The sequence below is a fragment of the Penicillium pulvis genome, assembly GCF_028828015.1.
Source record: "Penicillium pulvis strain IBT 33274 chromosome Unknown contig_10_segment0_segment0, whole genome shotgun sequence".
NCBI lineage: Eukaryota > Fungi > Ascomycota > Eurotiomycetes > Eurotiales > Aspergillaceae > Penicillium > Penicillium pulvis.
Window position 1 is genome coordinate 1,195,007 of NW_026643071.1, and position 26,356 is coordinate 1,221,362.

The following is a 26,356-nucleotide window of genomic DNA, read 5'->3' on the forward strand; positions in this document are numbered from 1 at the left end:
CACTCACCTGTGAACCCTGCTTACCCCTAGTTGCGCCACATTCAAATGCCACTCACCAATTTCCTATCTTGGTCGCAGTACCGCACCACTTGGATAGCTTTCTTTTTAAAGTATATAATCTTTCTTAACACTTACTCAAGTACATACGACCATAGGGTGTGGAGAACAGGGCTTCCCGTCCGCTCAGCCGTACTTAAGCCACACGCCGGTTAGTTAGTAGTATGGTGGGTGACCACATGCGAATCCTGACTGTTGTATGTTTTTTTTTTTTTTTTTTTTTTTGTGTTTATTTCCTTGTTTTTGCTTGTGACGTGTTGTGAAAAATGAAGTTGTGACTAACTGAGAGGAGAAACAAGGCACCAAATGTAAGAAGGAAAAAAACAAATTTAAGGAGGCAGATAAGACAAACAGAGAGAAAACCCTTAGGTAGAGCAAAGGAGACAAAGAAGACAAGTCTCAGACTAGCTAATGGGATGACGCTAAGACTATGAGGATAGTTTGTCACAGTGACTACTTCTTACAAACACTGTTTTATGCTCTTTTCTTTTCTTTTTCTTTTTTGGCTTCATAACATTATGGATATGAAGAGGCCAGACCTATTGCAATGGTGTAAGGCTCTTTTGCTGGTCTATGAGTAGTCCACCCTGAACATTTCAAATAAAGATTACATCTTACAGCCTGAAAGATAGACCTCGGCATGGTTATCTACTTCTAGTGATATTCGCCTCTTACTTCCCGTGTTGAGCAATAATACGGTATACTTAGCTTCTTGTTTGTATTGCACAAACTATTGCAGTATCTATCCCGGATGCTATGTTCTTGAGCGAATGGACATACTTATAGATACGACACATAATATAACAAGGAATACGATTCTCAAGTCCTGTTTATCAAATTTCAAAGCACAATAGTTACCATTTATAACCATGAAAACCATAGTGTCCTTCCTGATAACAGTCCATCAACTTTAAGCCTCTATCTAGGGGATGAAAGATTGATAAATTTATAATAGATAAAGCGACGTAATTTGAAGATCAGAAGATATCACACTTTTATCGATAATTTAATTATTCGTGTCCCGTGCTATAGTTCCATTTCCCCTAATTTTAGCTTGAGGATGGGGACTCATCCTGTCTATAGTGGTTATAAAGACTGATAGGCCACTTAACGCTAAGGCGGCGTCTAACTGATAACAGTTGATGTAGAATATGTAAATAAAGTAGTAGGGTACATTAACCATAGATCTAGTGCATGTGACCATAGGGTGAATCATTGTGGCTACTATAGGTGAGAAATCTAGAGACTAAGGTTACAGAGTTAAGGCCAGGGTGAGAGCAGAGTAATAATATCTACCCTGGCACTCCTAAGTTTTGTCTGCCTTGTTTAAGACTATAGACAGTATTCTATAAAGGCCCAAACACAAGCTGCTAAATTTAATAACGGCTTGTCTTACTGCTCCATTAGAATAAGGTAGCCTGCATGAGCTTTAAATGTTAAAGATCGCTTGGCTTGGTTGGGTACTATTTTGGGATTCAGGCACGTTGATATAGCTCCTTATGGTATGAAGAAATAAGGCTCAATAGCTACGTTTAGCTGTAAAATAAATGAATATGAATGTATAAAGACTCATAACTCGCTCTTCCCCTATTCCTCCTGGATCGAACTGGTTGCGTTTCCTAGAGCTCTCTAACCGAATTGTGTCCCACTTTTCTTTAAAGGCAAAGAAGAGTAGCCATATAGTAACCGAGGATCCAATCTTATGCTCAAACAGCTTATTTGCAAAAGATGATCACCCGCCTGGTCCTGCTTTGTCCCCTTTAAGGCCTTTTGATAGATAAATGGATCACTTCGACTCCGCTATAGTGCACCTATGGGTGACTGGTGGCAGCTTGGCCCTGTCTCTGCGCGGCTTCTAATATCAACTGCTCCTTCTGCAAGCGCGCTATCTCTCGTTGATGAGCCTTTATTTTCTGATCACGCTCAAGGCGCTCCCTTTCCGCTTTTTCTTCTTTGCTTTCTTTTTTGGTCGAAAACCATGACGCAAACATACATTCTTTGACCCGTTCAAACAATACCCTGAAATGATTCGTTATAAAGTTTGCGCCGAACATGATATCTGCTAGACCATCAATAGCATCGCAAATAAAAAAGTCTCTCTTGAAAGTCACAGATGCTCCTTTTAGCCGGAATGTGACATCCCGCAGTATTCCTTTTACCGGCGTCGGATACCCTGAGATACTCCTTAGACATGGGTCGTCGAAATCCTGCGATATATCCTGATACCGGCTTATATCCTTAGCGTAGTGAGATGACATTATCAAGCCGCCTTGTACCTTAAGACCAGTATCAAGATTCGCAAGGGCGGGTATTCGCAAATTCCCCTTTCCATCGGCAAATAGATATTCGCGACCGTCAAAAATATCCTAAGGGGTGTTATTAGCTAAAAATTCTTGCTGCTTCGCACCAGAAGCGTACTTTATTATCCGTGGAATTATAACCAGCCCAATACGCTTCGTTTTTACAAGCACCGCGACCTCGACGGCGTTGATTCACGTTCTGGGGTTTTAGTATACCACGCTCCTCATCAATCAACTGCTTGACGTGAGCCCGGCGAATCTCTGATAATTTTAGATACTGTTGAGCTTTAAAGATCAAATTTGCCCGATTCTGGACTTTTTCGATGGCATATTCGACTTAACTGGGATACATCCGATCGCGCTGTACTCTTACCCAACGCGGCATTTATCTCGGGATAGGATCTGCTTTGAAAAACCTGTAGCCTTCTAATACTACACTGGTAGTAGCAGATATTAGCTCATGGTCAGACCCTGTTTTGGAAATAGGTAGAAAGTTCTTTGATGGCGGGTTCGACAGCTTATCCACTTAAGCCTCATTCGGGATCATTAGGGCAGCCTCGAAAGATTGTGGTGGAAAGCTGGTAGGCGAATCCTATATCTAAGCCCCATCGCTGGCACCAACCATAGCTTGAGGGCGGTGCTGGTCTTGGGACATAGGCGTGTCGTTCATACTTCTACCACGGACCTAACCACTATTGATCAACTTGGACTGAGTATTTAAAGGGTGAACGATATTTCTGGATGGTAACTGTGAAGGTAAATAATCTTCTTGGTCACAACGAGCCATATCTCAAGCCTAGCGTCGATATATATAAGTAATTTCGTGAATTTACCCTTAACGGACAAATAGCTATAGTATAGAGAGATTTTAAGACGACATACGTGAAGAGGATGAGATTTAGCTAGAAATAAGATAATAATGCTGCTCCACAAACAACTAAAAATGATTGTCATCAGCTACAATACATCTAGTATTTACAATACCATCAAACACCCCTTAGCTATCGATATAGATTCCTAGTGGGCCCAGATTTATCCTATAAGCCAAGATATACTACATAGCCTACTAGGAGTCTCGTGGGGGCGGTTTTATAGCCTCACTTTAGGCCGATATAATCCATTAGCTCTTATAGTTAGCCCTGCCTTGGCGCATTGCGGACTTCCCTACCTCAACTCGGAAAAACAATAAAACCCGATCGGATGATGGCTATCCATTCTGCTATTACTTAGCTCTTTAGACATGGATACGAACTTTCAACTCTAAAATAAGCGAAGACCAATCACTAGCTATATGATATTATTGCTCTTACTCCGTAGTAATCCCTATCAAGTAAGGGGTTGGGCGCCTACAACTCCTATTTAGAAGTTCGTGTCTACCTCATGAGTCAGCGTGTCTCTACTAGCAACAGATACCAGATTTAGCGTTCCGGGGGGCTAAGTAGAAGCCAAAACTTAGTTATATTCATGCTTGACCAGCGCCCTATCACGGAATGTCGACACTTATCTCCTCATTCATAATCATAGCACTTGCCTCCTAAAACCATCATATCTTAATCAGTAAAGAAACAGCTTAATACAAAGAGGTATAGAGGGTTACGCCAAAATTGCTAGCTTCATGAGCAGCCATTCGGAATCAACCCAGGTACTACGCTTCAGTAATATTAGTCTATAAAACATCCTCTACCTATAGGCTAAAATATATAGATTAAGAGAAGATCTGCGGCACATTAAAAAGCAAAACCAGAGCTCTTCATCAGAAGAATTAAAAAGCTTTTCCTTTAACTAGTTCACGCTTGCTAGTACACAGAACGACAACGGGCAGACAAATAAGCAATGGTAGAAATTTATTAAGCTCCGGAAGCTACTAAAAGATTATAGTATATATCACTCTCCATAATACCTCTCTTGGGTAACCATTAGAAGGCTACTTAACGAGAATATTTAGATAAAGCGGTGCTTCAGTACCATCAAATATCAATAATACCAAATCCTAGTTCCTACGATCTAGAAGGAATGAGAGAATAGCTACGACGACCAACTTTAGGATCCATTTATCTCACTAGTCGTGATAGAGAGATATAGTATCAAGGCACCAACCTAATATCAATTAGAGACAGGCAACGCTCAAACTCGTTAATAAGTTAGATTTCCAAAACACTTCTTCCCATATTCCAGAGATTAAGAGGACAGCATATAGTATATTGATTTATATAATTCTAGTATCTCAGTATTCGTTAACTCTAACCATGGCCGTATCCCAGACCAAAAATCAAAGCGACAACTCCAAATTTAGCATAAACTTCCAGGAGTATTCTCGAAAACATGTCATCAAAGCAGCGAACCTTTCCGGGGCAGTTCTTACCTCTCTATTACCAGTTATTACCATCCTCGTGCTCTATCTAGTGGAAGGCATGGGTGCCCGTCTAGGACTGGTTGCTCTTTTCAGTACATTCTTCTCGGCCTGCCTCTGGTTTTTGAATGACGGAAACATGGTGGAAGTGTTCTCAGCAACTTCGGCGTAAGTTGATAGACTTTTTGAGTTTCTCCTCTAACACATTATCAGGTTTGCCGCGGTGCAAGTCGTTTTCATTAGGGCCAATGGATGATCTTTCTTCTCTAAAATGAACATAAGGCTTGCTTCAACGCGTTAATCCTCTATCGATATACAAAATGGTATTCTATTTTTCTTTTCACTTGCACTATATTATCTTATTCAGTAATTATCCTGGCACATACGACCATAGGGTGTGGAGAACAGGGCTTCCCGTCCGCTCAGCCGTACTTAAGCCACACGCCGGTTAGTTAGTAGTATGGTGGGTGACCACATGCGAATCCTGACTGTTGTATGTTATTTTATCTTATCTTTTTTATCTTTTTTTTGGTAATAAAAAGTTCATTCAATACACGTGAGCTGCCAATTTCGAGTTTTCAAACTTGGGTGGAAATCTAAGGAGTGTTCCAATAAGAATTCCATCACTACATGGAATATGATCTCGACCACAGTCTCCTCAGGTAGTAGAAAACAGCTAGTAGACATTACTCCAGGTTGATGGTGTAATAACCATCATTGAGGCATTCTTCCTGCGATATTGTGGGTAAGTTTTCGGCCATTATTGCATATATCGTTCCTCAAAAAGTCGTCAACAACCTCTGGATACGGTTAGACTTTTATTTTTTTTATTTTTTTTTTTTAAATAGAGTTCTTTTAATATAACATGTCAGTCATGATACCATTCAGTCAACCTCGCACTTTTCGTGGCTCAGAAGTGTTGTGAGCTTAATTATCTTGCTGTTAATTTGGGAGGTGCTCGTGGCCATTTCACCCTATAGCTGACTTGACTAGCCCTCATTCCATTTGCCATAATGACCTTCTTCTAATTTCACAACCATGCCAATTACTTGAGCGCGAGGAAAAGTGACATGATTGAAACAACAAGGCTTACCAGGATACCCGAGCTGGTGGTTCCAGTAGAGGTAGCTGCGCCGTGTGATGTTTCTGCAGCTTGCGTTGCAGTGGCCGTCGGTGTATACGAAAACAGCGCTGTGATTGTTACAGAGCTATACGCGCCTGTGGTTTCTGTTGAAGTAGTTGCTGTCTGCTGAACAGCAGCCCCACTAGTGAGACTCCAACTTGAGTTATCAGAAGAACTCGGAGCGTCGATTTCCACAATATTGGTTTTGTCACTTTCGAAAACAGTTGGAGCGATGGCGATTTCCTTGCGGTCGATGTTGTACACAACGTATGCCGAGCGAAGGAAAGTGTCACCCAAGATAGTTGGTTCAAAATCAATATTAGGTTGGAATCCGAACCAGCATGCGTCGTGACCGTTGTTAAGGGTAAAGGAATCTCCATCCACGTCCAACATGGGAGGGCAGAACTCTGAGAACGGTACTGGAATCACTGGTCCACCAGAACCACCGAATCCTACGTTGAGGGTGCCTTTGTATTCCTGTACAATCTCACAATCGACATAAGCATTTCCATCTGTGTCGGAATAGACGTTGGCAATGGAGGCAAGTTTGTTATACAGGTCCACAGGGATATAAGAGAGCGTCGTGCCCGAGTCGAGGAGTGCAGCCTCTGTGAAATTATCTCCAGTCAGGCTGATGGTGCCTTGAGTGGGATCTGTAATTGAAAGCGATGTCCATGGAATAGTCATGGTTGTGATTGCGCCCGATTCTTCGTCGGGTTGAATGGCGATTGGGGTCAGATTTCCCTTGAATTTCTCAGTGTCGTAACCACCAAACAAGATATTACCTTCTCCAGACTCTTTAATATAATAACTGAGTTAGCTTGTGCAGGGATTCCACGCGTAGTGAGCTCTTACACTTACCAAGATCGTTCAGCCAGAGGCTGTATGCGCGAGAGTTGATGAGGCCTTGGTCGGCCATGGAGTCAATGATATTTCGATAGGGCTTGTCTCCAAAATCTGTGATCGCCTCGTTCGTGTCGAAACCAATCCCCATGATACCCATAGTACCGACATCGGACTGGGCAGTCGCAACGGCGAACTCCATCTTTTTGACTGCGAGCGAACCGACCCGGAAGACATCTGAGACATAGTCCCCGGCAACCTCGGACCCATCGCCATACGATATCAAAAACCCTTCTTCTTCTATCAAGCTGGAAGTGCTTGATTTGGATCTTTCGTCTTAATGAGCTAGACGTCAGCAACAAGATTACAGACTGGACGATGCAGGCATTTCAAGTACTCACAATAATCACAATCATCCTCGTCACATACGTCCGGTCCAAAAACCCAGGCGTCGCTACTTCCTGTGTCAACTGCGAGTTTGACTTGTTGCGGAGGGGTGCCAACAGTGGCATTCAACCAGAAGGCGCTAGAGGCGTAATTTAGGGACACAGCTGCAGCATCACGTTTCCCAATACGGCGATCTTTATTTTTGTACAGCGGTAGTGAGACGACTTTTGACTGCTCTGACGCTCCTGACACAAGTAGAACAAAGGTCAAAATGACAAAGACCGTAGTAGCCTTCCATGCAGGCATTTTGGGATAAGAATGAGATGGTGCCATGATCGAGAGTACCCTCACTCATGGATTTGAGATTCACAACAGCACATTTTATTGCGACATGTGGACCATTTTATTTCAAAATTAAGGGGTCTTGCGGCTACTAATTTTATTCAATCGAGTATTGCTCCATAAATGCGCCAAGAAAGACGGTTGGTCTTGGCACGGTGCTATTCTTGCGCCGCTACTCGCTTGCTTGGTTTAGCCGCAATATTGGGGTCCACTATGGGACGCACGAGAGGGAAAAAATCTTTGGTTCCGCAGCCTTGTACTGCAGCCTCGTACTGTACACAGCCCCCGAGGAACTGTTCATTTGCAATAAGGGCTGTAATCCACAGACTAAATTCAGTTTGGACCTACTTGAGGCTACACGCGACTGCCGATCGCTCGAACTCGTAGCCGAACGCCGTGTGGAGCGCCCTAAGAAGACCCTGGATCCGTGCTAGACAACCAGCCCAATCACCATTAGCGAAATCTTTCGCCCCATCGCCCGAAAACTTGTGTTTATCCCGCACGGTCCACAGTTGTGAATCCTTTAAGGCTGCGAAGTTCCCGCTACAGTGAGGTAGCATCGAGGCACAGGCAGCAGGCTAAATTCGGTAAAAAAGAGTCATTGACGAAAGAGCCCCTTTTTGACGGAGCTTAAATTTCAATCATGGATTTCGTATAATTGGCATGCAAGCTTTACTTTATCATGCGCGATATAGCTAATATAATCGGTTCTATTGGAATGTTACTGGGCTTAATCCGATTTAACCCGCTTCTCATCTCGCCGGTCTCGGAGATCCGGAGTCGGGCACTTCTACTCAAGTCCTAGTCTAGTCTAGGCTAAAAAGGCCTGAGGTTCTGCTGCTAAATGCATGTGATGAAGATATTAGTACTTATGGTTAAGTAACATGACTTCTAGAAGGTGAAAGATATTCCGAAGTCCTTTGGATCCGAAGATGCGGTGGATGTGATGGTCGCTGAAGAAGCACCCGAGATAGTCCAAAGTCAAAATCAATTTACCGGCTTCAGGTTGCACTAAGGACTCATCACCCACTGGACCTGAGGATATATGGATCTTTCCCTGGAAGGATTGAGCGTGAGAGAGACACTGAAGCTTGGGTGGAGTGGTTCCAGAAGGCTGACAGCACATTCCATTTATGGGGTGTTTTCCGTGGCACCGGGGGGCAAGAACGGGCATCATTGAGGCTGAGTGGATGGGTGCCTAGCTGCAAGGCTTGTGGGCTTGTATGGACTGTGTTTTACGCTAATCGCTGGTCATGTCGTGACGAGGATGAAGTTCCCGGTTCCTGTTCAGTCTTGCCTGGCCTTTGTCTGTCATGTTGAGTAAATAGCACTCGCTCAGATAGTCGGTCTCCTTGTTCGATCCAAGCTTCTTCTTATGGAATGATGCTTTCAATCTACTCCTATTCCTCCACACCTGTATGCTGTCTAAATTCTGCCAGAGAGATTTTCAAAATTGATGTAAAATCCCTGGACTATGTCTGGTGTCGTGCTAATGTTTTAATTGATGGCCTGCTGGACTTGTTCGAAGAAGCCGAGGATACGAGAAGGAACAATACAAAGCAACATTACTCCATGTATTTAACTGCTGTCCTTATATCTAGTCACGCGAGAACTTATGTTCAAACACGGTCGCATCGCAATTGCACTCGATGAGAGTCCTTCATTCGTAAGAGAAGCACCATATCTACGTCCCTGACTGCGTCCCAAATCCTATTCCGTAACTGCTCTTGCGTCTCCCCGGAGGTTGCGATAGGATGGATTCGATGGTTCTTCAGTAGCATACACACGACTGCTACGAACTCCACTTGAGAAAATTTGGCTCCTGGGCAGTTCTGCGGCCCATCCGACCAGGGGAAATAGGTGTTAGGGAGCGGGGTAACGAGTTGTTCATTGCCAACTGTGGACGTGTTCGAAGATGTCTGTATCCAGCGCGATGGCTGCCACACAAATGAATCCTCCCAGTATTGGGGATCTACTTGCATGGCGAGGAGACTAGGATTTATTCCTATGTCGGGAAGGATGGTGAATGTCCTCTGACCAACCTTTAGCAGCTGGGGCTGGTCACTGGTCCATTTTGGTAGGGATGGAATCGGCGGGAACAAACGGAGAGTTTCAAGCTGAGATGGTCAAAAGTCGATCCAACATTAGGAATAAGGGGAGATCATACCAAAACTGCTTTACAGCGACTGAGGCGAGGAAATATGTCCTTATAGTTGCCGGGTGTGACTGCAACAGACTGAAGTTCTTCAGACACCCAGTCCTGAACCTCAGGATGGGCTGCTAGAAGGTATGTAGCAAAGCTGAGGGTGTTGGCTGTTGTATCATGACCCGCGAAGTTGATAGCAAAGATATTGCCCAAAATTTCATCCACTGTTAGACCTTTTGACATCGAGCCGCTAGTCGCATTCTCGCCTGACACGGCTTCTGCCTGATTAAGATCCATGGCGCGTACAAAGGACGTCATAATGCTTCCGGAGCCAGTTTTTCCATGTTTCAGCGCTTTGGTTTCTTCATCAAGCATATCGACCATATACTGTTTGAATTTGTCTGCAGCCTTTGCAAGATTCTTCCAGGACTGAGGAGCAAATGACAAAGTCAATAACCTTCGTGGCGCAACCATCAACAGAATACAATTATCAAGTACCGTCTGCAAGGCATCGCGGTAGCCACTCGATTCATTTGTCTCCTTTTCATGCGAATGATTCGCACTATGGAAGCGATATGACTTCCGAAACCCCGTAGCGGCAAGGACGTTTAATGATAGATTTCGAGTGTCTTTAGCAACGCTCGAAACTTGATCGTCAGCCCAGGCCTCCAGAAGCTGACGCGTCTGCTCAACACTCTCATCCCAAACAAATGACATGATCTTCTCGTTAAACGGCGTGGCGAGAACCTTTCGGTGGCGTGGCCATTCTGCCCAGGTCGCTGTTGAGATACATGGCCCGTAGACCTCTAAAACCTCTAGAATGAATCACAACAAATGTAAGTTGGCCTCGAATAGAAGTGTGGAACATAGGCTTATCATCGGAGGAAACAAAGGGAAAAAACCTACTGTACATTTCAACCGGGCGAATGAAGTCAGTTCGCCTTTGAAATACCTCATTGATGGCACCAGGATCAGCAACCTGGACATAAATGCCAATAGGGGTAACCAATGCCCAAATTGGACCGTATCGGCGATGGGAGTCGCCGTTATCCTTAAATAGCCAGCCGCGACGAGAATATATCCCAAAGGTACCCCAATTAATAGGTAGTCGGTCAAGTAGTGGCCATAGCTGACCCTCGATAGATGCCCACAGAACATTCTGACCATCAACTGGGAGGCGCACCAAAGGAATGCCCATTGTGGATGCCCGGCGGTAGTTTAACTCCATAGAAACAAGGCTCCAAGCAAAATAGGCAAGGCCCAGCAGGCCAATCAAGTGAAATATCATTATAATGATAAAAGTATCTGGAGTCGGGAATGCAAATGAAGTTGGGAGCAAATGGAGAGAGATTGAATAGATGAAGACAGAGGTTTTGGGCGAAAGAAGTTTTGAGGGGTGCTCATGAATCCCTGTCGTTCTAGGTTGATTTCAGGGTATGTGTGGCCCGTCTTCCCATCAGTACCATATGCAAACCACGAAGCCAAGTCATAAAGCCCCCCGCACTCTTAACTGCAGGTTTCTTTGTCGCAAACTGTGACCACGTTTAGTGTGATGGAAATCAGCAGTGTTGGCGTAGGCATGGTCACGGCCATGCGGCATGTCGCATCCATGCAGTACAAAGACTACATCCCTGCACTCAACCCCTCCAACCAAAGAAATGACAAAATCCCGCAACCTGTATGTTAGCCTTACGGCTTTGATTTAGTGGTAACCTGGGGCAATTTCTTGAAACGGAATATATGGCCCCTGGAATAGTCAATCTTGAGAACCTTTTTCTGTTATTTCATAAGTTCATTTTTTGTTTTCAATATTATGATTTCATAATGATAAGGAAAGCCACTACTAATGCGCTATCTTTGGGGGCTAAGCAAAATGCACTTTGTTTAGCGCCCGATGTCTACAGCCTAGCTCTTTACGTTAAGAAACTAAGGAGCCTTGGATGAACCAATATGCCCCGAGCGAACCCCTTGTATGTTATTCCACAAGGGTTGAAGTACCAAGTTATATTTATTTATATTTTCTAACTTGATTGAGCAAAAGCGCCAGCATGCTCTTCAGCACGAAGGCTCTTTCCTGGGGCGTTCAAAATGACATGAAATCTTTGTATAAAAGTCCATACTGTAGTCTGATTTTTCTATTCGCCGTGCTCTGGATACTCTGGCGATGGTGGACTTTTACGATTATCCAAATTTCTTTCCCTCGAAGAATGCAATACCTGCCCTGCATCAACCTTCTGTTTGATCTGTCTTACTCTATTCATCCTACTACTTTAATATAGATAAGATAGATGACTTCTATATCTTTTCCCTCCGCATTGTCATATATTAATTTACGCTGATCGCATATTAGTTATGTACATATCGCATAGCAATTGCAAATACTATAGATATTATCTACTCCTATTAAACTCTCTATTCGTAACGTATCCTTCTTAATGCGCATATTGGTCGCCCGGCTTACATATGATGTTGCCAAGTCAATTTTGATGGGGCCGACAGCGGTTATTATCATTCAAGATATACCTAAACGCCGAGAGCGAATTGATGATTGATGGCTTGGTCAATTGTTTAACATGAATGATTCATTACTTATATAGGGGGAAAAAAGAACTTCGGACGTTGATGGAATTCTAGGACTCAAACAATAGTGATAGCTTAGAGAGGGGAGGAGAAGAGTAATGAAAAGCGAATAGGATCTTTACCTCTAAGTGCATAAACCCCCCTTTTCTGCACGGACTAAAAACCTTAGTGAAGAGGATCTAGGCAGGTGAATATCTCACTAATTTGCACCTGAAATCTGTAGACGCCTGACTCTGGTATGCCCTTTCCATTTATTCGCCTCCCATGGCTGACTTTTCTTCATAGACAACTTCGGTGACAACTTTCTGGCCTGCTCTTGGCTACATCTTCTACCAAACTACAGTAGTGAGGATTTTTGAACAGATTTCAATTAGGTCCTCGAGATAAGCTTTTTTCCCAGAGACAAATTTAGAGAGGGGCATTGTTTGAAATTGGGCTAAGTGATAAAAAAAAAGACGAGAAAAAGTCGTCATCCAGGAGCTGGAACTTGAAATTTTGATGGTGATGTTCGCGAAAGGAATACTGCATACAAGCAAAGCAATTCTTCCCCAAGGTAGAACCAAGGAAATTGGAAAAGATAGCTTCTTGCAATCCATTGATTGCGCCGATCCGTGGTCTCAGCTTGTTCGTTCTTGCCTTGGCCATTGAGGATCACTCAACCTAGCAGTAGACCTTGAGTGGGGACAGATGGCGAATACTCGAAATACTAGTCAATTGTGAGCGTTTCGGTATTTGAATATGTCGGGACTGTGGATATGGATGAGGAAGAATCAGTGTAGAAAGACGGTGTACTCTGTACGCCTCGGATCACTATTGAAAAAAAAAAATATCCATAATGTCTTGGCAAAATCAAACTGTCAGTGGCAATTGGTCCGGAAAGACGAACTCCTTCCGCCCATGTGGATCCCGGTGGTGATCGGCAGGGATGACTTGTCAAGTTGCAGAATGCCTATTAAACTACCGATGATCGTTCGGGAATTGCCTCTATAAGTGTACTAGCCTGAACTGCCAAGTTTTCTGCGAGTGGATTACCACGAGCTAGTGGAGGTAACGGTTTGACAGCTGCCCCACGACCGCGGCATGTTTTCAACGGTTTTGGTGAAGATTCTCCATGTATAAGAAATGATCCATTTTCAGGGGAAAGCAGAAACTAGGTATAAAATATAGGGCCCCATTCATACCCCCTTTGAGATAGCATTTCACCCTTAGTCGCTCTTTTTGCACTTATGTTTCTTACTCATCTGTTTGGTCTCCTGGCCACCACGGCCGGCCTGGCCAAGGCCGTCAATATCACCGGCTATGAATATGTTGTCGTTGGTTCTGGTGCTGGTGGTGGTCCTTTGGCCGCCCGCCTCGCTATGGGCGGTCACAAGACGCTTTTGCTTGAGGCTGGTGATGATCAGGGTGAAAATTACAACTACACGATCCCTGCCTACTCTGCCAGAGCATCCGAGGACGAGAAAATGTCGTGGAACTTCTTCGTACACCATTATGAAGATGATGAGCGCCAGGCTCGCGATTGGAAGGCAAGCTACGACACACCCGATGGGGGGCTATACACCGGTCTGAATCCTCCCGAGGGTTCAACATTGAAGGGAACGCTCTATCCTCGTACGGGCACTCTGGGTGGATGCACTGCTCATAACGCCTTGATTGCAGTCTATCCTCACCAATCCGACTTCGAATATATCTCGACCCTCACTGGTGATAGCTCTTGGACACCCGACAACATGCGCAAATATTTCGCCAAGCTGGAGAACAATGGTTACTTGCTTCCTGGGGCTAAGGGTCACGGTTATGAGGGCTGGCTGTCAACTGAGACCGCACCCCTTAGCATTGTTTTGGAGGACCCTCAGCTGCTAAGCATGTTGACCGGTGGTGCATTTGCTCTTGGTAACTTGACCGATAATGTTATGAACATCGGCACCCTACTGGCTGGCGATGCTAATACCGATACGAAGTCCCGTGATACCGACGATGGCTACTACCAGATCCCTATCGCGACGGACGATGCCCACCGTAATGGCGCTCGCGAATTTATCATTGCTGTACGGGATGCTAAGAACACTGATGGCTCTAAGAAGTACCCCCTTGATGTCCGTATGAACACGCACGTCACCAAGGTGACCTTCAATGAGACCGCCAACCCTCCTCGTGCTACCGGTGTCGAGTTCCTCGATGGCGAACATCTCTATAAGGCTAGTCCTATGTCTGACTCTGCTCTGGACGGTATCCCCGGCTCCGCCAGTGCTTCTCGTGAGGTTATCGTCGCTGGTGGTGTCTACAATTCGCCCCAGATCCTCAAATTGAGTGGTATTGGCCCCGCCGATGAACTTAAGAAATTTGGTATTAAGGTCATTAAGGATCTCCCTGGCGTCGGCACCAACCTCCAAGACCACTACGAGATCTCTGTGCAGGGCACGATTGAGAAGGACTTCTCCTGTTTGAACAAATGTACCTTTAGCATCCACGACCAGGAGGATCCTTGTATCAACGAATGGGAGTCTCCTATTCTCGGCGACCGCGGTATCTATTCATCCCCCGGTTTAGCCGCGACTATGCTCTACAAGAGCTCCACGGCCGACGATAACTGGGATATTTTCTGTTTCGGTGGACCTGTCAACTTCCGCGGGTACTTCCCCGATTACAGCATCAACGCCACCGACGAACACAACTGGTTCACCTGGGCTATCCTCAAAGCTCATCCCCGCAACTCGGCCGGTACCGTTGCCCTGCAGTCCGCGGACCCCCTTGATATGCCCAAAATCACCTTCAATTACTTCGATACCGGTGTCGGTGACTACGCAGCCGATCTCACTGCTCTCTACGAAGCCGTTGAGCTCGCTCGCGATGCCTTTGATCGGCAGCTCGTCAACATCACCGAAGTCCTCCCAGGTGCGGCTGTCCAGTCCAAGGAGGATATTGAGACCTATATCAAAGATGGTGCCTGGGGCCATCACGCCTCTTGCACCTGCCCCATTGGTGCCGATGACGACCCGATGGCTGTATTGGACTCCAAGTTCCGTGTGCGCGGTGTCTCTGGTCTTCGTGTCGTTGATGCTTCTGTCTATCCCAAGATTCCGGGTACTTTCACGGCTGTCTCTACCTACATGGTTGCCGAGAAAGCTGCTGACGATATTCTGAGTGAGCTCAAGGCCAGCTCTAAATAAGATGTGAAGATCACCTCTTGGGGTATTCGGTGAGAGGGAATATGTTCGGTGTTACCATTGTGAAGGGATTCCAAATGTATTTTTATTATTAATTAGACCATTCGTTACAAAGTCAAACATTATGCACTATTTCGTTACATCGGTCTGTTTCTTGTTCTTCCACAGGCCTTTGCTGACAAACCCATGAAGTATTGTCATAGTTAAGATTCAAATATGACAAGGCAGCCCGAAGAACTCCCTTAATTCGGCAATGCCGCCTATGCCAAAGTGCCGTACTAAGGGCTGGGGGCGTTAATCAAGTTTCGAGTTCTACTCCTTCCCTATCCTGCCACCACTCATCACCAATAGCTTGACAGATCTCCTTCCCCTCTCGTCGCCAATCCTCCTCCCGGGACTCTTCAGTCCCCCAGTCAAAATCCTGGGTCAGAACCCGCTTCATTTCAATCTGCTCCCGCGACCCAGGCAGATGAATATAGCCAAGTTCTCCACCGGGGAAATATACGACCTCCAAATCTCGGATATCATCGATAACTTTTTGAAGGTAGTTGGGAGCATGATGAGCCATACTTTCTTTCCGGAAGTCAATATCCGGCGGTTCAGATTCATCAATGACTCGGATGATATCCAATTCACGTTTGTACTGTCTATAAAAATTCCATGGAAGGTAACATGTACTTGACTTAGTGTCCAGAATGACCGAAATGCCGTCATCCAACCAACAAGTCAGCGCAACCTCCCATAGATTGCTACTATAAGGTCTGACAGACTCAACAGACTTGTTGCAATTATCTGGGTAACTGGTCGTCATCAAGACAATACTGATACATGGCGCTTTTTGTTTCCTTGCCGCGTATGCTCATGAGCAGCTCGATCAGTTGCTCCTTATCCCCATTGGTGGTCGATAGCAGCAGTTTTTCATCACTGTCACCATCGCCTAACCTGGCAACCGCTCCATTGTCAAGAAGCAGCTTAACGACGCCTTTCTTCCCTCTTTCTGCCGCTAACTCAAGTACTGTTTGCCCATTATCACTCGTTGATTCTATATTGGCTCCTCTATCTATCAGTAGCTGGACCACAGCCTCGTTCACAGGACTTTTTGCTTCTCTTGCGGCCCATGCAAGTGCCGTCCGGTTATACCTTTCATCTTTGACCTCTATATCAGCATTGTGGTCAAGTAACAGCTTAACCACTGCCTCGTGCCCTTCCCATGCTGCCCAGAGGAGTGGTGTCAGACCGTCCTCACCCTTGGATTCTATATCTGCGCCCTTTTCAAGCAAAAGCTGAACTACTGCCTTCTTTCCTTGATTAGCAGCCCTTGCAAGAGGCGTGTGACCCCAATCACCGTCCCTGCACTCTATACTGACACCATGGGCGAGCAATAGTTCAACCACGTCTTTGTGGCCACTTCCTGCAGCCCATATGATTGGAGGTATGCCATCATTGGTAAGGTCTGGGGAAGCGCCCTTGGCAAGAAGAAGCTCTGATATCGCGAGATGTCCCTTTGTAGCAGCCATTATAAGCGGAGTTTGACCGAACTCATCAATGGTCTCTAATGCCACGCCCTTTTTAAGGAGCTCCTTCACTACCGCGGTATGACCATTGTCTGCAGCCCATAGCAGCGGTGTTTGACCCCCGCTTTTGTATTCCCGATCGGCGCCTTTGTCGAGGAGGAACTTGACAACCATTTCATGTCCATTTGCGGAGGACCATGACAATGGGGTGAGACTGTCTTCGCTGTTCGCATTCATGTTGGCCCCCTCCTCAAACAATCGATGAACTACCGCAAGGTACCCATTCCTTGCGGCCCATACAAATGGTGTCTGACCATCTCTGTCCTTTGACTCCAAGTCACAGGCCTTGTATGATTGGTGGCCAGCGCTAGTTACAGGGACCTTGAGCAGCTGCAGCAATAACTCAACCGCATCTAGTATCCCAAAGTATGATGCCATGTGCAGCCCCGTCATATGCGTCTCCTTAAAATCCTGGAAGTGGCGGTCCTCGTACCACAGCAGATGGCTTGATGCCTCAAATTTAGTGCCGCCATTGAGAAATTTCATAATCTCTGGTAGGATACTCGAGGCCTTGCGAGCATGGTGTCCCCAATTCTGGGCGGAGTAGCCGTAGAGCCTGTTTGACTCCAAGCGGTCTTCGATGTCCTCCCAAGATCTTAGTTCTTGCTCTTCAAATGAAGCAAATGACATGTAAGTCAGGGATATTCGCGTTATGTACGTCTCAGGATTTGCGTATCTCACAGGATTATTCTCGTCATCTTCCGGAAACCAATGACCTTGTGTCCGCTCAAGATATTCCTGCACCGTATAGTGAACTAAGCGAATGACGTTGCTTTCCTCATCGACCGTAACCAGCCCGGCGCAAACAGAGAGGATTTCGTCATAAGCCGTGATGTTATCCATATCAAATTCGGAATCGCCCCCTTCCGTCGCCAATGCGTGCTCAAGCTCGGGAATTGAGAGCTGTCTCGTGGCACAGGTCAACCAGGACAAAGCCTTTCTTGCCCGCCGCCGAGACAAAGGTGGTTGACATTTTATTCTCATTACCGCTTGATTGTATGCATAGTCGTACCCGTCAGTCCCTTTCGGTATTGCTTTGAGTGCATTTCGGATTTCTCTTCGCGTTGTTGACCCCACTAGGGAGTTTATGTGTAATTGTGCAAGTAGAAATCTTCAGTAGAGATTTAGTAAATCAGATTTGAAGACGGGTAGAGCCTGAAGGGTAGATCCTCACATTCCATCAGCAAGGTCGACGATCTGAGTGCTGATCTCTTTCTGCAGATCATTGTTTCTTTGGATCAGCTTTGGCATTTGAGGCATATGTATCTCGCTATGGAGGAAGTTGCGAATATCTTCTTCCGGAGCTATAATATGCTTCCGGAGACAATCTTCGAATGTCTCCTCAATTTCTGGGATCGGTCGCGATGTGGCGAAAAAGTTTATTGAGAATGCATCCTGAAGAGCGAAAATTTGTGACAGGAACCTTGATCGACATCCGCGAGCCCGTTGACACTCGTCCAGCGCGTCAACAACAACAAAAATCCGTGTGTATAAGGATGCGACTGATAGAAGAACCTTCGAGAGTTCCTCTGCCGACGGCCTTGTTCTCCGTATTTGATGCTTGTTATAAAGAGCCGTCAAGCTCTCTGGTAAGGTTGGTCGTGCCTGGCTCAGCTGTTTGATCAAAGCCGCGATCAGGTGTTCCAGCCTCTGTTCGTGTTCTCGATTGAAATTACAGTATACATAAACAATCCTTGTCGATTGAATATGCGGAAATCGTGCGATCAGATCATCGATAATCGTTGCCGTTAGAATTGTTTTCCCGACACCAGGATCCCCTGGGCAGAATAACGTCTGCCCCTTTGAGTCCATGAATCTTCGATACTCCGTTGAGTTCAATAGCCACTGGCCGGTTCCAGGTTGCCTCTTTCTCGAAAAATCACTATGTTGTGGGCCATAGTCGACCTTTGTGAGCCAGGTAAGAATCTTCAAGTCATCCTTTCGATCCATTCTGGCATTAATTCTTTGAATGTCGGTATTTATTGTACCCAGTGTTTCCCCAACTATTATTAGACGAAATCAGATGAATTCCCATAACACCATATATTGAACTTTGAAGACAACTAACCATTATGTAAAATATCTCGCACCGGAGACTCAGCGTCGATATGACCTGGCTGGATACAGTGAAGAAGCTCCTTTGTATATGCCGCCGCTACCATGGCTGCATATTCCTGCCAATCTTTATTCTTTCCGGCATCTGCATAATCACAAATACCCCGAATAACAATGCAGGGAAATTCATTCATTAATCCAGCTGCCTCCGTTTCGAAACATAAGACGTGCCCGTCAAGATATTCATTCACTTTATCTCGCGACACGGCATCTTTGATCACCCTATTACCAGATGCAATCAGACCATAATGTATATGGGCATCCCCGGTATGCCTTTTTGACCCGCCCATGTGCGCCCTGTCTGTGGCATTCACTGCCCTAGAAGCGGGTGAAAACGACGTCGCACCTATGAGATGCCAGAAAGCGTTGACAAGAAAGGCATAGACAAAAATGAACATTGCCTTCCACCTCCCATATGTTTCTGGTTGGGGTGCGAATAATGGGTCTTCCAGAGAGTCGGACCTCGTGTAACCAGATAATATCAGCCTTGGATATCTTTCCTCGACATCACGAAGAATCTGAGATATCTGCGGCCCTTCCAGATCATGCTTGGTTTTTAGTGATTGTAGCGCTGTCAAAAGCACAGTTGGTGGCCTGTTCAAACTTCCGGTCCTTTCGAATCCATCGACAGTGTCCTTGCCCCGATCGTATTGGACGACCCCAGCATATTGGCCAATAGGGCTACTGACCACAACGTCCCCCAGTTGGACCTTTGCAGAAGGCACACCGCCACCGATTCCAACCATTAGACCAACCTTGATGTTTGGAAAAGTGTCGATCATGCGCTTTGCAACAGTTGATGCGGGGACCAGACCATAATCGCCACTCGGGAGACAGGTAATGACCACGTTATGGCCAGCAATCGAGCCTAATGTGTATACATTGTGATCGGCTGATGGTTTCAATAGCGGTGGATGTATTTCAGCTAACATTGCTGTCGCTGCAGTCTGCTCTTTCGACAAAGCGCAGACCCACCCCACTGTGTAGTCGTTGTGAGTCAACGGCTTGCCATTGTTTGTTGTGCTGGGGTCTGTCTTTTTCTCTTCTCCAATTCTTCCACTGGGCGACAACATTTTTCGAGATTTCACATATATTGCGGACAATAGTAGTGACAATCTTGATATAATGGGTCTTTTGATGTCATTTGTGTACCCTCTTCTCCGTCCCCGAGGATCTCACCTAGGAGGTAGCTTCAGCCCAAAAAGCTACGACTGGATCAGGTTTGTCCCTTTGAGATCTCTGGCGGTGGCGCGCCAGTAAAATCATAAATGAGCTCAGGGGTATGCAAAATTCTAAAGATTATGTTACATTCCGCTAGGGGCGTGTATATTGAAAACTGATCAGAAGAGGGGTAAGCGAGAGTCAGCGCGGTGGAGTCATCTCTCGCTGCATGACCAATCTCGTGAGCATTGGCCAAAATTTGCGCCTGAATACAGAAGAGGGCAACATGCTACGTGGGGGCTAAAACGTAGCTGCGGCTTCGTTAGCGGGTCGCGGATAATGACAGAATAGCACACTGATAACGGATAAGAACATTCATTGTCCTAGAGTAACCTGTGTCTGCCTGTGGTGCCAGTCTCATTTGGCTTATCCTCCTGGAGAAGTTTCATATCCAAAGCTGACATCAAGAGAGGTGGGGACCTCGCTCGCTTATATCACCTTCAAGTGTTGCAGTGCCCTTCTTGATAAACCCTCGGGCTGCCCTGAACAGGGCTGAACAATGCGGCGCCTAGTAACCACAAAATTACACCAGCCATTGTATGTTTTTTTATTCTTGTCTTTTATGTTCCTAATCTTGATTTGTTCGGGAAAGTGCCTTTGCCGCCCTGCCGTCACCTGAATGCCATGCACGCCCCTCGCCGTCTATGTTTCCCCTTAACTTCCATTTATGAAGGACTCATGGTTTAGAATAATACCAAGTTACTGAGTATCGCAAATTCATATGCATCGTTTGGCTGTCTATTGCAGAGCTCCTGGAGGGAAGAACGCGCATCGAACTGGTTTGTGAGGGGGCAGCTCCGCTGCGGCGCGAACCGAAACTTCCTGAGCGACCAACTGCGCCCCGAAGAATGGGGGCAGCCCGTCTCCACCACACGCATGACAGCGCCACCATACCAACTAGGAACCAACATGGATGCCGCTACTTCGAACCGAAATTAGAAATTTTGCCCGGGTTCCGGAGCATTTTCCGAGATGTTTTATAACTACGCTGTTACCTTGCATTGGCTTCGAAGCTATGCAAAAATCTCTGAAGCCACATCGAATAGAGTCTCGTCCAAAAATTGCTCACTTCTTAATGTGCTGTATATTAGTACATAATCGACCAATGCCTACTCCACCCAGTTCAGCAAACCTCAACGGTGGAATAATGCCATCAGGCACCGATGATTTAAGAAAGCGCAATGACAGCGAGATAATGTCTGAAAAACAAAACCGGACCATATCCCAAGAGGCTTCCCACGTCAGGCTGGAAGCGATCACAATAAATCAAGTCGTTACGAAACAACACGCCCCGTCTGCTCTTAATTCCGATAAGACTCCAGCCAAGTCCATTTCTAGACGCCGAGATGAAGCTAGCGCCAAGTTGGTCAAAATTCAAACACGCTTAGACCCAACAACTATAGATATCTCTTCATCGAACACCGGGCGAAAACCATATAAAAGAACCCATCTTGGCCAGACCACGGAAGAGACCAGTAGAGCGATGGCTCTGACACCTTCGTCGCCGATGGATGTTAGCTTGCTTTCTGTTTCCTTCAGATTGAGTAAAGTCAAGCGCTTTCGGCAGACGAGCTGTGTGTTATGGAGATTGCCAAACATCAGTGAGATCAACACAGAGTTCTCTGATCGCAAAAATATACTTCTTGCTCCCAAACCACGGCGGGTTATGGCTTCCAAGCAGGGTCTCGGACCGGAGCAAGCTTCAAGACCGCAGAGCATCACCACAGATGGTAGTGAGCAGCCTCAGCCTGCAGGGAACCGAACTGCTGAGACGTTTCTTGAATGTAAAAGAATCTCTTCGCCGCACACAGGAACAAAGCAAAAAGCCAACCAGGATGATTTTCCATGGGTTGCGCTCGAACGAAGGTCTTTCTGTGGAGCCTTGAAAGAAGTGGGCGCGGTTCCAAAGTCGCTCCTCAAAATTATGCCGCTTGAATTGCTCCAGCTTTTAGAAGAGGATGGCAGGAGATGTACGGCTCGGACAACTCAGGGCAATCGATGTAAACTTAATCACCCTATCGGATCTATGTCGGCGCAACTCCAAAGTCTGGCCTCCCTGAAGCCAGGCGCACTTTTACCAGTGATCCAAAATTTAATAGAAGTGGTATTCTGCGCAATACATCAGAAAGTTGCATTGAAAGAGACAATATTATGGAAAGAAGAGTTTGAAGAGGTCTCAAAGATCCAAGATTATGAATCTATGATCACGATTGAAAACAAGCGTTTATGGGCTCTTCTTCGCTGGGGCTGTCTATTGAAACAGGAGGCACTTTCTCAACCAATATCGACCTCTTTGCTGCAACATACAGTGGAAAAAGAAACGCTTCCGATCAACCCTATCCAAGAATTCAAGCATTATGTCAGTAAACGTTTATCTGGAACAATATCTGAAGAGCTTGCAATGCTTCTTACCAGGCCTCTCACACAAAGCGATCTGAAACATCAGGGCTCGATGTACATCTTCTGGCAACCTAGAAATTTTGGTCATTTGAAAATTGGAGGATCGGTAAACGTGCCTTGCCGGCTGGATCAATGGAACAAGCAGTGCAAGAAGACTATGGAGACTATCTTTCCGGAAAACGTGAAAGAAGAGGATGACAAAACGGTTGATTCACAACAGGTTCCACACATATCGCGCGTTGAAGCTCTAGTGCACCTGGAACTGCTACGCCACAGAAGAATTGAGAAAAAGTGCCCTGGTTGCTTAAAATCACACGTAGAATGGTTTGAGATTCCCAAGGATATTGCAATAGGGGTTGTTCGCAAGTGGTCGACTTGGATGTTGACACTGCCGTATGAGAAACAGATGCGAGACGGAAAAGAGCAGTGGATTCTGAAAAGCACGGAACGAGAAAATTTGGCTAATCTATGTCGCACTGATACAAAACCTTCAACTCCTTCTTTGCCTCCTGTCAAAGAGAAGAGACGCTCATCTCCTCGCTTTCGACGCTCGATTTGAAGTGAGAGGTGCAAAGAAGACTAGGAACATTTTAAACACTATGTATAAAGTTTAAATCTTGATCACTCAAATACTGGCTCTCCAATCTCAACATTATCCATGTATCTTTGATTAGGAATAAGACCATAGAGCTAGGATGTTACGGAAATGTCTATGACAGAAACAGAAGAGAACTATTTTGAAAAAATTACAAGACTCTCGGAGACCGAGCCAACGCCCGAAAATCGCGTCGACGAGGCGTTTTGTGCGAACGTGGATGTCAGCTCCATATCATATACCCCGGGCCATTGAAATGCAACGATACGGGAAAGTTTTAGGGCTAGAGAAAGATTTTCCAGTCAGTAATAGCTTCGATCTTATCTTTGAGTAGCCACGACAGATGAACTTAGATTTGGTCAATGTAATAGACATGCCTTAGCACCTTAGGTTTGAAGCTTACAGAAGAATTGTTTGTTTGTTCGAGGGTGTGGCAAGTTTAGTAGGAGCTTGACTTATTTGCTCAGCTATTCCCTATCTGAATATTTGTACCTTCACAAAATCTGGCTCAGGAGCACCGCGGCGAATCATTGAGGAGAATGAAATCAGATTTTCCTTCTCTTTTCAAAAAATCCTTCTTCGGCATCGATAGCGTACGCCGCTGATTGGGCTCCAGCCGTTGGGGATGCAGTAGGAAGATACCCGACAACATTTACACTCCCACCAGTGGTTTCTGCCGGGGTCGCTGACCTATTTACACCAATAGTAATGGACCCGACCAGACCGTCCGCAATCACACGTCCCAGTAAGGCGGTGGAAACTACCGCTGAATAACCATCCGAGTTTGCCGTGGAATAAAGCGAATCCGCTGCATTGGTTGTCCTGTTCAGAGTGGAAAGGTGGTCTTTATAAGGCTGCAGCTGATAGACTGAATTAATGAGCTCTTCTTCGAAGAAGAGCTGGCCCAGATGCTGAACACCAGCCTGGTTGTAGCTAGTGTCTTTGCCTGTCACATTTGTTTGCACGGTAACGTGGATGTGGGTCGTTCGTGAAATGTAGTAGCCAAGGGAAAATGGTGAGGAATTCCGTCATACCCTCCGAGTCGGTTCTTGAAATTCCTCGCAAGAACGTCTTGTCATCAGTGGTCCCATCGGTGCGTTTTTCGAACCCGCTCAGGAGATCACTTGTGTCGGGATCAATGCCAGTGAAGCCCGAGTAACTTCCTGTGGCGTTACAAGCCTTGAACATGACAAAATTTGATAATTAGCGATGGGTAATCGCCTCAATAGCCTATAATCTGGTGACAAAACATACCCAAATGGTCAGCCAGGCATCTGGCAAAGGCTCACAGGTTTCAACATCAATGACGCCAATGTCGAGATATAAGTTGACCCCTGATTGATCTTCTCGAACATCATGGCGATGAATCTCATTGTCAATACCGTAAGGTCCCCAAACGGTTTCTGGTGCCAGGATGCAGGTGGTGTTCGGGATGGTTCCAAAGACTGACTGGTCTGACAAGGCATGGCTACCTTCTAGACCTCTAGCTTCGCGACGTGTCCGAGCCTTTGCCTCACGTTTGGCGAATGTTGCCTGTCGCCGAGCTTCAATCTGAGCTTTACATGCGCCAGTCGAGCGAGAGCTCAGTTTATGAGCCTCGTGATGGAGCACTTTCGAATGATCGACAAGTTCCGGGTGTGCTGGCCGAATCAGTCGGTGAATAGCTAATTGGTGCGCTTGTCCACTTACCAATAGCAGGGGACAATGCGGACGCAAGAGTAACTGCTGAGAGAATAGGGAAACGCATTGCTCTAAATATTTGATTGTATAATGTTGTAACGTGCACAAGTCTCGCGATCTAAAAACTTCCTATATGGCTAGCAGAATATATTAAGCATTTTTATATATCAAGAGGTATCATAACAGCTGCCAAGGTATATACGTAATACCTTGGCTTAGGCGCGTGTCCTCGAAATCCGAAGATTGCCTATAACGACCCTCATATTTTGCTGAGGGTATACTTTGGAACGCCAAGCATTGCGCCTAGCTGTCCACGTCATATCTCGGCAACTAAAATCCCTACAATAACCGACTCGACGTCTCATTCTAGTATAGACCAAGCAGATCATAACACCATTTTAGTTTCGCTGTTGTTTGAAGTAGAGTAATTTAGGACTACCAACTCAACAGTATCACCAATCACTACTGCCCGCAGCACTTTTCGATAGCTAGATGCTGACGGTTAAGCACCTCCTCCTGGCGGGATCACACAATACATCCGCCATCCCGTTGTAAGACCTCATCTAATTACAAGATCTGCTCAACTGCCGGGACGTCGGCATTCGTCCTGTCGATCTTTCGGGATCGATAATCCAGAGCCCACAATTTGTTCTGGGCCATATAGGCGAGTGGGTCACCCAACCACTCCAAACTTTGTATTCTGGGGCTTTGCAACAGCCACAATCTGTAAAACCATCATTTATTGCTTCTGGGTTAACATTAGCCTGATGATCTCATTGTCTATGTATATCGCATGCATAAAGACGCGTACCGGTGATGTTTTTCTTGTTTCTCACTTAACAAGTGTATATTCAAGTAAATTTCCGGTAATGAAACAGAAGTGTAGGCCATGTCCTATCTTGTATAGGCGATCCACCTTCGTACAGGAGTCGCCTATCAGATAGAGCCTTTCATTGGCTTGCTCCTCACTTGAGGCCCCTGATTTGTTCGTTCCCTACGTCAGATGATCTTGCACAACATACTTGCTGGGTGAGAGTGAGCTTTCTGACTGACGTACTAGGATTTGGTTTTCTTCCTCATACTTGATGCTTTACAATTCATGCACGTGTTGTGGACGTATCCGTTTAATGAATGGTCGTCCAACTTGCCGGTTGCCCCGGCGCTAGCAAATGTACGAAGTATAAATCCGATGTTCAGACTGTTAGTGTTGGACCTATCAGTATTTCATATCTGCAACTTAGAGATAGGCCCAATCACATCAATTTCGAAATTTAACATACACGCGTGCGGATACACGATGAGAGATGTGCCGAGCTTGTCGATATGACCCAAGGAGCGACGAGAGCAGAACAGTGACGATAAGAAATTTCCCAATTCGAGACTGATACAGGATGCCAAGAGCATTATGCCCAGGTGGACCCGTGCCATTCATTCTATGCACTTACGCAAGCCGGATGGCGTACCTTGACCCTGGCT

The 26,356-nt window shown here is 45.8% G+C and overlaps 8 protein-coding genes across 8 annotated transcripts; 3 read left to right on the forward strand and 5 right to left on the reverse strand.

The window, feature by feature from the left end:
• Positions 1-1,868: 1,868 nt before the first annotated feature.
• Positions 1,869-2,742, reverse strand: N7503_000482 (uncharacterized protein; the record flags this gene model as incomplete). Its single annotated transcript, XM_057060043.1, has 3 exons — positions 1,869-2,423; positions 2,476-2,634; positions 2,731-2,742. 3 exons carry the CDS (start codon positions 2,740-2,742, stop codon positions 1,869-1,871), a joined length of 726 nt encoding a protein of 241 aa, XP_056926966.1.
• A 1,861-nt stretch (positions 2,743-4,603) lies between these two features.
• N7503_000483 (uncharacterized protein) lies at positions 4,604-4,963 on the forward strand (the record flags this gene model as incomplete). Its single annotated transcript, XM_057060044.1, has 2 exons — positions 4,604-4,875; positions 4,921-4,963. 2 exons carry the CDS (start codon positions 4,604-4,606, stop codon positions 4,961-4,963), a joined length of 315 nt encoding a protein of 104 aa, XP_056926967.1.
• A 789-nt stretch (positions 4,964-5,752) lies between these two features.
• N7503_000484 (pepsin-like aspartic protease) lies at positions 5,753-7,366 on the reverse strand (the record flags this gene model as incomplete). The annotated part of the gene is made up of 3 exons (XM_057060045.1): positions 5,753-6,627; positions 6,692-7,009; positions 7,075-7,366. The coding sequence occupies 3 exons, from the start codon at positions 7,364-7,366 to the stop codon at positions 5,753-5,755; spliced, it is 1,485 nt and encodes a 494-aa protein (XP_056926968.1).
• A 1,655-nt stretch (positions 7,367-9,021) lies between these two features.
• On the reverse strand, positions 9,022-10,746 carry N7503_000485 (cytochrome P450; the record flags this gene model as incomplete). The annotated part of the gene is made up of 3 exons (XM_057060046.1): positions 9,022-9,519; positions 9,570-10,363; positions 10,455-10,746. The coding sequence occupies 3 exons, from the start codon at positions 10,744-10,746 to the stop codon at positions 9,022-9,024; spliced, it is 1,584 nt and encodes a 527-aa protein (XP_056926969.1).
• A 2,608-nt stretch (positions 10,747-13,354) lies between these two features.
• On the forward strand, positions 13,355-15,298 carry N7503_000486 (GMC family oxidoreductase; the record flags this gene model as incomplete). Its single annotated transcript, XM_057060047.1, has 1 exon — positions 13,355-15,298. One exon carries the CDS (start codon positions 13,355-13,357, stop codon positions 15,296-15,298), a length of 1,944 nt encoding a protein of 647 aa, XP_056926970.1.
• A 295-nt stretch (positions 15,299-15,593) lies between these two features.
• N7503_000487 (uncharacterized protein) lies at positions 15,594-20,057 on the reverse strand (the record flags this gene model as incomplete). Its single annotated transcript, XM_057060048.1, has 5 exons — positions 15,594-16,047; positions 16,118-17,772; positions 17,857-17,980; positions 18,044-18,872; positions 18,938-20,057. 5 exons carry the CDS (start codon positions 20,055-20,057, stop codon positions 15,594-15,596), a joined length of 4,182 nt encoding a protein of 1,393 aa, XP_056926971.1.
• A 1,253-nt stretch (positions 20,058-21,310) lies between these two features.
• Positions 21,311-23,164, forward strand: N7503_000488 (GIY-YIG nuclease family protein; the record flags this gene model as incomplete). Its single annotated transcript, XM_057060049.1, has 1 exon — positions 21,311-23,164. The coding sequence occupies one exon, from the start codon at positions 21,311-21,313 to the stop codon at positions 23,162-23,164; it is 1,854 nt and encodes a 617-aa protein (XP_056926972.1).
• Positions 23,165-23,745: 581 nt separating this feature from the next.
• On the reverse strand, positions 23,746-24,947 carry N7503_000489 (uncharacterized protein; the record flags this gene model as incomplete). The annotated part of the gene is made up of 4 exons (XM_057060050.1): positions 23,746-24,146; positions 24,235-24,379; positions 24,455-24,840; positions 24,890-24,947. The coding sequence occupies 4 exons, from the start codon at positions 24,945-24,947 to the stop codon at positions 23,746-23,748; spliced, it is 990 nt and encodes a 329-aa protein (XP_056926973.1).
• Positions 24,948-26,356: the final 1,409 nt, after the last annotated feature.